The sequence below is a fragment of the Notamacropus eugenii genome, chromosome 6 (genome assembly GCF_028372415.1).
Source record: "Notamacropus eugenii isolate mMacEug1 chromosome 6, mMacEug1.pri_v2, whole genome shotgun sequence".
Classification (NCBI taxonomy): domain Eukaryota; kingdom Metazoa; phylum Chordata; class Mammalia; order Diprotodontia; family Macropodidae; genus Notamacropus; species Notamacropus eugenii.
This window is the reverse complement of record NC_092877.1, coordinates 305,533,494-305,548,934: the sequence shown is the minus strand read 5'-3', so window position 1 is coordinate 305,548,934 and position 15,441 is coordinate 305,533,494. Positions and strand designations below refer to the sequence as shown.

At 36.9% G+C, this 15,441-nt stretch overlaps 1 protein-coding gene across 7 annotated transcripts in view; it reads right to left on the bottom strand.

The window, feature by feature from the left end:
- The window catches only part of PIKFYVE (phosphoinositide kinase, FYVE-type zinc finger containing), a 118,556-nt gene that overhangs the window by 73,485 nt on the left and 29,630 nt on the right, over nt 1-15,441 (bottom strand). For all 7 annotated transcript variants that reach the window (XM_072617428.1, XM_072617426.1, XM_072617429.1 and 4 more), the window contains 3 exons: nt 13,302-13,440; nt 6,058-6,215; nt 1,529-1,640 (listed from right to left, as the gene is read on the bottom strand). In XM_072617428.1, the coding sequence (XP_072473529.1) occupies nt 1,529-1,640; nt 6,058-6,215; nt 13,302-13,440 (409 nt within the window). The remainder of the gene's footprint in view (nt 1-1,528; nt 1,641-6,057; nt 6,216-13,301; nt 13,441-15,441) is intronic.

The following is a 15,441-nucleotide window of genomic DNA, read 5'->3' as shown; positions in this document are numbered from 1 at the left end:
ACAACTATAAAATAAAGACATGTTACAGTATTTCTGCCATATCCTAGTTTATGTCATGAGGTTGTGACAAAATTTTAGGTTGAGGTCGAACAAATTTCATTTTCTTGGTCCTTCAGAATGACAATTCTATAACCATACTGAGAAAACCTTTCATTTCTAACATAAATTACACTAAAATCTCTCTCAGCTGAAATATTTTTAAAAGAAGGCTTAGGACCAATTAAATTTTTCTGATAAACATTCAAAATGGAGTTTTGTTTCAATATTTGTTGAAAATCTTTGTAAAATGTATTAGTCTACACAATATAATAAACATGTTTCCATATGTTAAAGATCTCTGACTTCGCTAGCATGAGCAATCTAAACCACTGATGGCAATCATAATCCCTTTACAACTTAGCAGATAGTTTTCATGAGGTGCAGGAGCGAAAAAGTTCAATTTTTTGCAGCCAACCTAGTGACCAGATTCCCTGAAATTAACCAGGATAATTCTCTGACAAAAGACAATAGAGCCCATCACCAAGCATATGTCTTTCCAGCTTGTTAGGAACTTTCAAAACTTGTGATCTGGTATCAGGAAACTAGGGCCACTTTCACTCTATAATGAGGTTTCAAATGAAGGAAGCTATTGGTGAAATTAATGAATTAGTAGAAGCATAATAGTTCATTGCTAATTCAGTCCTTTGGGGTCATAGGGTGAGAAGGGGCCTTTCAGAGACAGTCTATTCTACCCCTTCATTTTATACATGATGACACTGATATCCAGTAAAGTTATGGGAAAGTCACTCAAGGTCACACAAAAAAATAGGCATCACAGGCACCTGAGATCAGGTCCTCTCATATGTAATACCAATTGTGATTATACAGAAGGTAGTTTGGAGGACTGCTCTGAATCGGTAAACTTTAAGGTATAATAGTTCACTCATATCCATTTGTTATTTTCCTTTCTTTTCCCAAAATCAGATGTCCCCTGCTTCATTGCAAATAGTTAAGGTGCTACTGTATATGTATCTTATTTTTACATATCTCTAATAATAAATACAGAATTCCATACACATATGCAAATATTCTTTATTTTTCTTAATGAAAAATAAAAACCTACTGCTGTAGCTGGAACATTCATGGACTTTTCGCTACTATTTCAATACTTTTAAGGAGTTAAAAATATCTATGTCAACAACATAGTTGAAAACATCCAATTGTCTCTCATGAATTAACGTTTCATTTTCTTCCAGCCAAAGTTGAAATGAAATTAAGTGAAAATAGTAAGAAAAGGTGATCTTTGTAATCCAATGATTTTTTTCCTATTTATATGGAAAGAGAGCCTTCAGTAGCCCAAGAACAATATTCTTTATAGCAAGTATTTTTGTGTGTTAACTTACCATACCAAAGAAGAGGAAGAGGAAACACAACTCACCATCAAAAAACATTTACCAAAAGTCATGTCGAAATGTAAAAAGAAAACATCAAGAGACTCAAGCTCAAAATTTTAAACCACAGTAGCCTTCCACCAGGATTATTCATTTACCTGTAGTGGTCTATATAAGGCATATTCATCCCTGAAGATCTGATCATGGTGACTGACACAGTCTAGCCAACGTCCATCAACCATTGCTTGTCCAATTGCTATGGCTTGGGCTCTGATCAAAGCAGGCAAAAAGAAATGCTTTTTAAAAATAAAGGTAAAATGATCATGAGACACAAGATTAGGATATACAAACTTTTTTTTTTAAAGTTAAAGCAGATTTGGAGATTAAAAATAACATCTAAGCTAAGTGACAGATAACAAAAGATAGCCCCTTAGAGCTAAATGTAAAAGGCTAGTCTAGCTTCTTGTATCACTATGGACCTGAACAGAATAATTTTTGATAATGAGTAATAACTGTGTTCCCTGTTTTATACCAGACACTTTAGAGTAAAATAAAAGCTGCCATGCTCTCTACTCAATCTCATTGAAAAGATAATATTAAACAACTGTATAAACTTACCTGTAAAATATGTGAGAAACAAGATTGCAATTTAAAAGCAAATTATAGGCAAGCTAAAGATAATAGTAGTAAATTATTAAATGAAGAGCATTATACAATTAAACTGTCATAAGTTTAGGTTTGTGTGGGAAGGCTTCCTAGGTCACCTTTGACTTGGTTCCTGAAAGAGGAAAAGAAAGAGACAGGTGGCGTACGGAGAGAAGAAAAAGGAGAGAAAGGATAATATAGATTTTATGTCATCTCCAAAAGTAATTCAGAAGAAATGTTAAGTCACATATGAAGGACAGTAAGTCAAAGAGTAATATGCCTATTTTAGCTAACTAGTCAGCTCTGAATTTTTCAGGGATTCATTACGTGATTTGTGGATCATAGATGCATTTGACTGTCCTTACTTCTAGCTACCTATCAGTTTAACATTTCACTATTTATCATCACTTTTACCACTGATTGAAAGAGAAGGAAGAAGAAACACAAGTCACTATCAAAAAACATTTACCAAAAGTCTAACTATATGTAGTGTAATACAAGGCAGTATACAACTGCCAATCCATAAACTAGGTTCTTACTCTTTCAGTCAACTTTGCTCCTTGTCTATATATCTGATGAAAGGTTAAGAAGGAATAGAAGACAGAAACAGTGGCTTAAAATAAGGTGTGGGGTTATTTGCATAATTTTTTTTTCCTTTAGCCAACCTGTCATGCATTACCTATCAAAAATAACAAATGTTTTAGTGTTTACATAGAAAATCCTGAAGACTTCATGTTTAAAAAAATTCATGCTAAAGTAACATTCTGACTCAAGAAAATATTCTCAAAATAACCAAGAAAAGTCTTTCAAGTTAAAAGTTTTATGAGAGGGGAGGAGCCAAGATGGCAGAGTAGAAAGACATACATATGCTAGCTCCAAAGCCACAGCCCATAAAATATCTGTAAAGAAGAACTCCCAACAAATTCTGGAGCAGCAGAAGCCACAGAACAACAGAGCAGAGGAGATTTCTGTTCCGGAGAGACCCGAAAACCTGATGCGAAAGGTCCGTCGCGCAGTGGACCCGGAGCAGAGCCCAGCCCTGCCTTGGCCGCTGGGCACCAAGAGGAGCAGATCCCAGCAGGCTTCAGGGACAGAATCTCAGGCAGCCGCGCAGGTCCCTCCACCCACAGGTGACAAGGGTTAGTGAGTCTTTTTGGGTGGCCGACAGGGGAGTGGGGTGTCCCCGTGGCTCAGGCCCCCTCGGGAGACAGCAGCAGGGCTGCAGTGTACCGGGGCTCCCAAAGCAGGCAGGAGCTCAGATCCATTGCTGAAGGACTCTGCATAAACCTCCTGAGAGAACTGAGTCCCGTGTGGCAGCCCTGCCCCCACCTGAGCACCTGAACTTAATCTCACACTGAATAGCAGCTCCGCCCCTGCCCAAAGCCCTAAGGCTGGGAAGGAGCATTTGAATCTCAGACCCCAAGTGCTGGCTGGGGGGATCTGGAGGCGAGGTGGGGGTGGAAAGAAAACTCAGAAGTCAAGTCACTGGCTGGGAAAATACCCAGAAAAGGGAAAAAAAATAAGACTATAGAAGGTTACTTTCTTGGTGAACAGATAATTCCTCCCTTCCTTTCTGATGAGGAAGAACAATGCTTACCATCAGGGAAAGACACAGAAGTCAAGGCTTCTGCATCCCACACATCCAAAATAAATATACCATGGGCTCAGGCCATGGAAGAGCTCAAAAAGGATTTTGAAAATCAAGTTAGAGAGGTGGAGGAAAAACTGGGAAGAGAAATGAGATGCAAGAAAAGCATGAAAAGCAGGTCAACACCTTGCTAAAGGAGACCCAAAAAAATGCTGAAGAAAATAACACCTTGAAAAATAGGCTAACTCAATTGGCAAAAGAGGTTCAAAAAGCCAATGAGGAGAAGAATGCTTTCAAAAGCAGAATTAGCCAAATGGAAAAGGAGGTTCAAAAGCTCACTGAAGAAAATAGTTCTTTCAAAATCAGAATGGAACAGATGGAGGCTAATGACTTTATGAGAAACCAAGAAATCACAAAACAAAACCAAAAGAATGAAAAAAATGGAAGATAATGTGAAATATCTCATTGGAAAAACAACTGACCTGGAAAATAGATCCAGGAGAGACAATTTAAAAATTATGGGACTACCTGAAAGCCAGGATCAAAAAAAGAGCCTAGACATCATCTTTCATGAAATTACCAAGGAAAACTGCCCTGAAATTCTAGAACCAGAGGGCAAAATAAGTATTCAAGGAATCCACCAATCACCACCTGAAAGAGATCCAAAAAGAGAAACTCCTAGGAACATTGTGGCCAAATTTCAGAGTTCCCTGGTCAAGGAGAAAATATTGCAAGCAGCTAGAAAGAAACAATTCAAGTATTGTGGAGATACAATCAGGATAACACAAGATCTAGCAGCTTCAACATTAAGGGATCAAAGGGCGTAGAATATCATATTCCAGAAGTCAAAGGAACTAGGACTAAAACCAAGAATCACCTACCCAGCAAAACTGAGTATAATACTTCAGGGGAAAAAATGGTCTTTCGATGAAATTGGGGACTTTCAAGCATTCTTGATGAAAAGAGCAGAGCTGAAAAGAAAATTTGACTTTCAAACACAAGAATGAAGAGAAGCATGAAGAAGTAAACAGCAAAGAGAAGTCATAAGGGACTTACTAAAGTTGAACTGTTTACACTCCTACATGGAAAGAAAATATTTGTAACTCTTGAAACTTTTCAGTATCTGGGTAGTGGGTGTGATTACACGCACACACACAGAGACAGAGAGCACAGAGTGAATTGAATAGGATGGGATCATATCTTAAAAAAATGAAATTAAATGGTGAGAGAGAAATATATTGGGAGGAGAAAGGGAAAAATGGAATGGGGCAAATTATCTCTCACAAAAGAGGCCAGCAAAAAAGACTTTTTAGTGGAGGGAAAAAAAAGGGAGGTGAGAGAAAAACATGAAGTTTACTCTCATCACATTCCACTAAAGGAAGGAATAAAATGCACACTCATTTTGGTATGAAAACCTATCTTACAATACAGGAAAGTCGGGGAGAAGGGGATAAGCAGGGTGGGGGGGGATGATGGAAGGGAGGGTAATGGGAGGAGGGAGCAATTTGAAGTCAACACTCTTGGGGAGAGACAGGATCAAAAGAGAGAATAGAAGCAATGGAGGGCAGGATAGGATGGAGGGAAATATAGTTAGTCTTACACAACACGACTATTATGGAAGTCATTTGCAAAACTACACAGTTATGGCCTATATTGAATTGTTTGCCTTCCCAAGGGAATGGGTGGGGAGGGAGGGATGAAGAGAAGTTGGAATTCAAAGTATTAGGAACAACCGTCGAATACTGTTCTTGCTACTAGGAAATAAGAAATACAGGTAAAGGGGTATAGAAAGTTATCTGGCCCTACAGGACAAAAGAGAAGATGGGGACAAGAGAAGGGAGGGATGATAGAAGAGAGGGCAGATTGGTGATAGGGGCAATTAGAATGCTCGGTGTTTTGGGGTGGGGGGAGGGGACAGATGGGGAGAAAATTTGGAACCCAAAATTTTGTGAAAATGAATGTTAAAAGTTAAATAAATTAATTTTAAAAAAAAAAGTTTTATGAGCTCAAGTTCTCTCAGAAACCTAACATCATCTTTGTAATCACCCAGTAGTAATCTGGAATGGTAACTTCTTCTGGGGAAATAAAGCTATTTTATGATCAAGAAAGGATTCGTTGTGAAGGCACCAGAGTGGCACAGCTTCTCAAAAACTTCTACCTTTAAATTTTCCCAACAATTTTTAAAGCATTAACTGTTATCTTTACGCTTATTTTCTTTTTTATACTTATTTTCTTTTTTCATTATCAATACAAACTTCAAAATACTCTAATCCATGTCATATTTGCCACTCCTCTTCTGGCAGTACCTAAAACATGTAAGCCAAAATATCAGCCACTTAAACTGTGTTTTATTCTGCTCCTGTCTCCAAATAGACATTTCACCCTACTTAGACAGTACAAACCAAAAACATCTGTGATATAAACAAATAAAAATACTTCCAAAGGTCTGAATACCTTGTGGTTACATGTCCATTTCGGATTAACCAATTGACCAATTCCTTTCCTACAATGCAGTTGGGGTGAGTCCTCAGCCAATAGCGGTGATCCTGGAACTCCATTCCAGTACTATGATGGCAGATTTTCTTCCACAAGTCCTTTAACTGCACAGAGTCCTGAAAAAACCATTTGCAACTGCTTAGTGTATTGCTAAGCAACATTAACAGCCAACCAATTTACTTATGAAAAGGGGATGTACAAATCTTCAAACCATTTTCGAGGCCCATAAAAGCAAATTTCAAGTTGGAATACACAGAAATAACTAAAGATTTAACACCAAAAAGAGCAACAAGTATTCTCTTTCCTGGACCAATGAACTTATCAGCCTTTAGTAAGTGCCTACTATATGCCAGATCTATGATGATTGTAAATTTTTTACAGTTACTGACAATTAAAGCAATCTACCAGTAGTTTTCCTGTAGTCTTTCTGTAACCTTACTGGAGGAGGCTACCTGTCCATTCAGGGGGAATGGACATAAAAATTAATAAAGGCCTTCCTGATTTCACAACAGGTATTGTTCTTTATTTAAGGTGAGCATGTTTCTCATCGTTGGGGGCTTGTTAAACAGGCTCACTTCTAACAACTTGGGGGCTCCTCGCGGGATCCTTAGCATCAGAAAGGTTAGGGTGGAATCTTGCTTGTGGGGAATGAGAGCACGCCCATTGATTTTTCAGTGACCCAGACACCCACAGGCCCAGTTCCCCTCTTCTGACTGCTAACTTCTCCAGGACTGTTTGGAATTGCTGTGAACTCAGGATCGCAGCTAAAATAATGGATTAAACGGCGTAAGTCAGGAACCTGAGCAATGGCAGGAAAATCGGCAGCTAAGTACTGCCTCGCGTGCCTCGGTATTCTTAGGCACTACCAGCCTTTTGGGGGGCTTTCAGAGTATTAAGTTCTAAGATGGGGTGTGAGCGCTTGGTACCAGGGAAGGGATAAGTGAATATATCCCCTGAGTAATAGCTTCGGAAGCTCGTATGAAGGAATGCTGGGTATATTTCTTCCTCTGTCTGCTCTGGAGGGCAGAGAGAAAGAGGGTCTAGGAAGGATCCTTTTGAAACTGGCTTGAAATCAGTCAGAGTAAATTGACATGAATAACTGGATTATGACCAGTCTAATCTAAAATTAGTCTATTTCCTAAAAAGAGAGGATCTGTATTGCTCTGTCTGTTCTGTGTCTGTGTGTTTGTGAAGTGTTTAGTTAAACTGTAAATGCAGCCTCAGAGGAATGAGTGGGTTTAGAGAGAAAAAAATTCTTTACTGTTTGGATTGATAATGGTATTAATAGAAAGTCTGAAAACTTTTAAGAAGTTGCTTAAAAAAAAAAATCTTTCAGCATTCTAAACTCTGGCCAGGTTGTGAAGTGAAAAGATTTTTGCTCTTTGCGGATTATTCAACTTTAAAAAAAAATGTGGCTATATTGATAAGTTAAATTGTTAGATTCTTAACCTCTAAGGTTTCTTTTTAAGTAACAAAGAAGCTGGAAGAGGTGTAGAGTATTTGATTCCTTTGAAATATAAAAGGAAAGAAAGAATATGCGTGGGATGTGCTTGGACCTTGTATTACCTCCTCCCCCATCTCACTTAAGAAAATGTTTAGCCTGATTGGGAAACCAAGAGACAAAGTTATGGAAGGATATTGGATTTAAAAATTGTTTATTGTGATTTGTAATTATTACTATTAGTTATTAAGCCCTCAAGCTTCATGCTTGAGAAAGTCACACTTTGTCAGTATTAAACTATTTAGACCCTTTTGCCAGGGTTAGGAGGATCTCTTTTTGTAATGGATATTAGCAGAGTAAAAGACAGGCAGTCTGGACTGAAAAGTTGAGTTTTGATTTAATGAGATCTCAAAGCTAAAATCTGTACTTTATGTTTAAATTAAGTAAACATATCTGATACTAGACTATGTGTGTAAAATTGCAAATTCACTTTAGAATTTCAGTGATTTCTCTTAGAAGCGTTAACCCTGTCCGTGTGTTATTTTCAAGCCTGTTCCATCTAAGGATGTAAGTTAAAAGCTTATTTCTGCTGTTAAGAAGGAAGTTTTAACTAAAATTATTTTTGTTATGAATCAAGCATTTTCAAAAGTATGTTTGTAAAAAGAAGCTTATGGCCAAATGTGAAAAGGCTTTGGGTTTTAGACCTTGTAATTTTTGCCAGTTAGGGTTTTGTGATAAATTATAAATTGTTCTTAAAAGAGGATAATATTTGCTGTATGAAGAAATGTTCTGTAAAATCTTTTGTATGATTTTTGAAAGGCCTACCTACCAAATTTATGTTTGTAAGCTAATTTGTTATAATAACTTCAGGTTTTATAGGGGGTTGGAAAATAAGGGGAAAGATAAGGGAGACCAGAAATTTTATGGCTCCAGGTAACTCCATGGTAAATTTTAAGAAAGCCTCCTGGCCCCATCTGCCTTTTCTTTTGAAGTCCACTCATTACTGAAGGACTTCTTAAGATCTAATCTGAACTGGAGATGCTCAGAAGAGATGTTAACTCTTTCTATTGTAGAAAGAGAGGAGTGGCCCCATCCCCACCCAAGGGCAGCTAAGATTTGGAGAGTTTAAAATGATCACCCAGGTGGTGTGGCCTTTCACTTTGTTAGGTTTTCTAGGGCCCTTTGAGACAAATGGAACTAAAATTCTTTTTGGATAATGAACAAAGGTCCCAACTTGGAATATAGTCTTTACCTGTTACAAAATGATATAAAAAAATTGGGTAAATATAATCGACTGAATTAATTACTGAGACTGAATCAGAGACATCTTTAGTTTGAGGAAAAGAATTTCAGTCTAAGTTTCTTAGAGGCAGGTAACCTCTGGTAACGTTTCACACTGATGGAAAAGTTAAATGTTTCTGTTTTGATTTAAATTCATTTCATGAACAAAAGTTGAACTTAGTGTTTGAACTTATCATACGTGTAGTTCATTCTTTTAAACTGAGCAGGGTTAGAAAGGGATAGAGTAGTTTGGGAAACATATAAATATATTAGAGCAATAACAAAGTTATAATGGTAAATTTTATTTTATGATTGTTATTTAATCATGAACTAGAACATACATAGAGAGGCATGTAAGCTTCTTAAGACTTGATTCAAAAGATGTTCCTTAGCCAATGTGAAGTTATAGTCATATCTGAAACTGATTATTGGAGCTTGCTATTTCAAGATGTTATGGGACTGTTACCTGTCTGTTCTTCTGGGTCTAACTCCAGGTATGGATAGCAAGAGAGGCGGTCTGATCCATGATGCCAGTAAGCCTGGGAGATACTGGTAAGAACTGCAAAAGGTGATCTCATGGGAAGGTTGGGGGAGTGGCTGTTCAGCTTGGGCTGAGGGAGGATTCTCCTGATTCATTTTCCCCACTGACACCTGGCAGACTTTGAGCCTGGCTGAATGCCAGTTGACAATCTACTCCTGCCTGGAATTCACACGAAGTAAGGGAGATGTTGTTTCCCTGAAAAGTCCCTACTCTTAGTAGCAACTTCCTATAATCAAAAGTTTTGTAAGCTTAATACCAAATCTACTAAATAATAGATTGTGGCTAAGGGAACATCTGAGGTTAAGTCTAAAATTAAGCTGGACTTGGGATTTCAGACTTAACAACAATAAGTTAGGGTCCTTTAATTCTTAGAAATAGTGTGGAGACAATCAGGTCAAGGGCTTGTGAGGTTAGTGTACACAGTTATTATTTTATCTCAGTTGGTTAATGTTAAAAGAAAAATGGTTTGTGGTCTATACTGTAAATGCTTTAAAAGAAGCATCACATAACCAGAAGTTGAAATTGTTTTAAGATGTGATACATACTGTGTTAAAAATCATTATTTATTGTATTTATGTAAGTACTGGAGTTTGTTATTGACTCCTTAGGAAATCTCATCTTCCTGATGATGGGGGAAATGAATAGTGAATTAACGTAAGGTGTAAAAACTGGGTTCTAATGTCAATTTCTTAAACATGACAATTGGCCAAATTTCTAATTTTGATTTTGTAAGAGTGATAAGCACATAAAGCTTAGAAATGGTCATCTAAAATTGTATCAAGGTCAGTTTTGTAGGAGAGTGAACATTTGGATTTCTACAAAAAGATAAAGGGAAGAAGATGCAGAGATGTAGTACTGAAGACAGCCAGAAGGAGCATCCAGAGCAGAAAACTGCATCAGATGATGTTCCTCCCCAGACTGCTGTATGAGATGGAACCTCTGAATGGACAATTCATTGATCTACCTTTGTATTTTGAATCTGTTTCTATACTTATAACAAGGGGACTGCCCCCTTGCAATCAGTCAATGCATTGGTCAACTTTGCTCCTTTTCCAGATTCATATAAAGGGGAACAGATGAAAGGAAGAATTCATAGGGGAAGAATGTAAGGAGGTATTTATTGATTGGGTTTAGGTGTGGAAACAAAAATTTTAACAAAGAAAGGGGGGATTTTGTGGGAAGTAAGAAGGTTCTGTTGTCCACATTCCTGGGTGATAGGGGGTTGTGGCCTAGCATGATCAGGTTAGAGATCAAAAACTAAGGTGCAGGAAGGGCCTATCAGAGAGGAGAACATGGAGCCATGTGACTAGGAAGTAAGACATTTCTAGGTGATTAGGGTTGCAACCTAGCATAGACAGGTTAGAGATCAGAAACTAATGAGCAGGCCCAAGGAGCTGCGTGAGGAAGGGCCTTCTTCAGGGGGAATGGACATAAAGATTAATAAAGGCCTGCCCAATTTCAAAAGAAAAAAAAGCAATCCAACAAATCAATACCCTTTTCTCAGTAGTCATTCTCCTTGACTTCTCTGAAGTATTTCATACTGTTTGTTAGTAAGTCATTCCTTAAAACTCTCTCCTTTCCTGGATTCTATCATACATTATCCTAAATCTTTTAATATTCAAACAGCTTGTTTTTCTCCTTTGTTTGTATCTCTTTTTCCAACTGAAAACTACAAGCATTAGCTAAGTCTGTTCCTTATCCTCTTTATACATTTTCCCAGGAGAATTCAGGTATCAGCAGGCTTCCATCATCTCTGGATGAGTAAGATTCAGACTGACCTATCTTCCATAACTAGATATTTCCACTTTGCGCTTCTGCTGCCACCCAAAACTCAAGTGTATCTAAAACAGAAAGCATCTATATTCCAGCCCTCAAACTGCTCTGCCCCTCTTCCATTCTGATTTCCTAATTTTTGTTAGTAATTACCATCATTCACCAAGTCACCCAGATTCCAAAATCTGAATTATCTTTGGATATAGGGAGTAAATGAGTGAAAGAAACCAACCAGTTCCTCAATCAATTTTTCCTCCAGTTCACTTATAGGCCACTGAGATAAGCTGCCAAGTAGTCTTTTCTCTTCCTTATTCCCATCTGACACACTGTTCCTACTCTTATCTTTCTACGATAACACTTTTATTAGGTGAAACATAAAGCAAATCACATATCCACAGTGGGCCTCAGTTTGTCCATTTGGAAATAAGGACTAGACTTCTAATTTCTCTATCAGCTTTAAAATTCCTTAATTCAATACCACTTCACCACAAAACATTAAGTGGTCACGATAGTCATAAAGTTAGAATTTTAAAGTTGGGAAGAGTCAAATCATCTAGTTTAACCAAGTATCTGATGAATGAAATCTAGTACAACACCTTTATTTTACAGATGAGAAACTGAATTCTTAAAGCTACTTAGTGGCAGAACATTGACTAGAACCTAGATTTCTTGACCATGGGTCATTAATACATTTTTACTACAAAACACACTATCTCTCATCAAACTCATTATGATGGATTTAATGTCCTAACCTACTTCACCAACCTTATATTACTCTAGTACTTCAAAAACAAACCCTCAACCCCAACAGGGTTGGATTATTCATTGACCCTCAATCCTTATTTTCTTCAATAACTGAAGAATCTATGGTCATGTTGGGTACTCCTTCTGGGTTGTAGATTACAACCTTTCTATGATTTATTAGATGGTATCTTCAGGTTGCTGAAGTCAAAAAATTCACACCTTGTGTGACCAATCTAGTGAGAAGTCCATCTGAATTTAGCTAATATCATTTAGTCCTCAAACAAGAGACAGAGAACATCACAAGGCCCATACTTCCTCCAATATACCTAAGCATATTTTTGGTCTCAGTTTTTTCTTGTGTTGTAATCTTCCCCACCCCATCCCTAAGAAACCCTCCCCTACTCTTCCATCCAAATCTCTCTGATACTTAAAGGCCCAATATAAGTTCTAGATCCTCAGTAAGGCCCTCCCTACCCTACCTAACCCCACTCCCAATGATCTATGCCCTCTGAATTCTTCTAGCATTGACTCTAAATCATGTATCTGGCACTTATCATTTAATAATGTCTTATACATATGAACAATAACTAACAATGCCAGTTTCATCTCCCTAGCTAGAACCCATGCAGATCATAACCATTTCTCAGATTTTTTTGCATCAACTTTCCAGTATTCACCCCAAACCTCAAATGTTACATGAAACAAGCACCCAAAAAACATATGTTAATTTCTGTAATATTTTGTAATTATCTGTAATAGTCATCCACTGGTCCTACTCTAATCATAATGGTATTGTTAAAGTGACTCTGTATTCTCCAAAGCTAACTGAATGGCTGATTTGGGGAAACAAGCTCAGCTGAGAAGAAAGATTTTTCTGCAGAAGCCTTTTACCCTTGTCTACAGGGTAAAAAAAAAAATTTTAGCCCCAGCAACTGACAAGAATGAAGTGACTAAGTCAAAGAGGGCCTGTGACCTGGGTTAGAAAAGAAAAGTACCAAACTGAAAAAAAAATTTCAAAATAAAAATAAATCGGATTCTTAAGATAATCAATACACAGAATTTTCCAATATAAAATTATTAAATGTCTTATTACTTAAAGCAACTTTCACATACTGAACAGCTATATAAGTTTACTCCAATAACTAAAATTCAAGATAATGTCTATGCAATTTATGAACCTATACTGTTGTCAGTTAAATGAGGCTATATACTTCAAGAAGAAAAGAAACAAGAAGAGAACTGGAAAAAATGATTACTGAAATGTACAAACTTCCTTATTTAGGCCAAAGAAAAGCATAAACTAATGATAACTTTTCTTTGTTTTTCATTTCCATTAACCCATGTTCTTTTGCACTTGTAAGAATAAAGTACAAAAGACAATAACTAAAGTCATTCACAGTTGAAGAATAATTGAGCTACTACCAGAAGAATTTTGCGCTCATCCTCACTGGCCTCTGTTTTCACATATGTTCGATTAGCCTGGGGACTGACAGATGTCTCGTATGAGGGAACCATCGGAGAACCAGATCGATCCAATGATAGGTTAGTAATACTGGCTGACCTGAAAACAAAAGAAATAAATATGAAGTGTTTCATCAATGAACTTGTTTGAATTTAACAAGTCACACTAACATCTTGCTGGTGGAGTTGTGAACTGGTCCAATCATTCTGAAAGGAAATTCAGAATTAAGCCCAAAAACGTGATCAAAATATCTATACCCTTTGACCCAGAGATCCTATTGCCAGATCTCAAGTCAAATACAAAGATAAAGATAGATAAGTGTGGATGTGGGTATGTATATACTTCAGCATATATATGCGTTCTTTGCTACCACAAAAGGTACCGAGCTAAATGTACACCTATATTTACATGTATATATGTATTTTTATATATGTATGTATATGTATATACCTCAGCACTTTTGGTAGTAGCAAAGAACTAAAACAAAGTTAAGTTTTCATCAAATGAGGAATAGCTAAACGACAGTGACAGATGATTGTAATGGATTATCACTGCACTCTAAGAAATGATGATTATGAAGAATTCAAAGAAGCACAGGAAGACTTACATGAACTGATGCAGTGAAGTAAGCAGAACCAGCAAAACAAGATACAAACCTTCTACAAGGTATACATCAAATACACATACACACATACACATATACACACACACACACACACACACAACCTAAATGCTACACAATTATAAAGACCAAGCATGCAACTGGAGATGAAAATGCAAACCTCCCTTCCTTCACTCAAGAAATGGGAACCTACAATATACGGTCTGTCAGATGCACTGATTATTTTGATGAATGATTTTTTAAATTTTTTTTCTTTTTTATTATTTGTTACATGAGATGGCTCACTAGATAGAAGAGGGAGGCATCTATCTGAAAATGGACAGCTGATTCTGGGATGGTGTATCTCAAATGTGTCTCCATTTAGGTGAAGGTACCAAGTTTTGAGGAGCTCAGACAAGAGTTCTTGTCACCAAGTAGCTACATCAGGTGACTTAAAAATACCTGAAAACCTGTTTGATTAGGAAATTTGTCAATTTCACATATAATTATAGGTGACCAAAGATGTATCCAAGTGTCCTTACATCAATGTGTTATAAACCACAAGGTGGAAGTGAAATAAAAATAAAGCCTAGATAGAAAGGGAAGAATGCAGACAGTAAGCTGAGGTTGTGCTCTAATTTAAACAAGTTAATATTAAGAGAGAAAAGAGACAGACAAAATTAGGAGTGGGGGAAGTAAGAGCCATCAGAAACAATAATGTTAATCTAAAACAGAGGTTCCCAAATTTAATTGGCCTAATGCCCCCTTTTCAAAAAAGATAATTACTCAGGGCCACCCTTGAGTAATTTAACCCTTTAAAAGTTTTTTTTTAATTTGCATCATTTCAAAAAATATTTTTTAAATTATGCATCTTAAATTTAATAATGTCATAAATTTCTGAGGTTTTTCTTGTATTAACATTTTGATGATGCGGTATTACGCCATGTAACTATATAGTATCGTACTGCAAACAAGTCATTACATACACATATTCCTCCTGCAAGTGCATGCTGGACTTCCCTACAATGCTCTACATGCTCGCCTGCCAACACTTGTTTGTTAAGACCTGCCAGCAGATTTGACATCTGATCAGTAGACTTGACTACTGATCAGTTCTAACTTGCATTTTGTATGTTTATTTGGAAAATAACATAATCACTATAACTTTCACTCTGTTACACAACAGATGAAACATGTTAAAATGGCAAGGCCTGCTGTACAGATTCTTAGATCTGCTTTTCTAAAAAGAAAGTAACTTTTGATAGGTCAACAATCTACTTTAATCAAGCACATATATCATTCACTTATAGTTTAGGGGAAAAAATCAGCACCCTGAATTTCAGAGAAAATACAAACAGAGAAATAAAGACCAACAGACAGAGTCAACTGTCTGACCATTACATACATACATAGTTACCAAAGAGAGAAGCACCAATATCTGGGTTTTCAAAGCTGGGTGACTCCTTAACGGCTACTCATGTCTTGTCTGGCCAAACAAA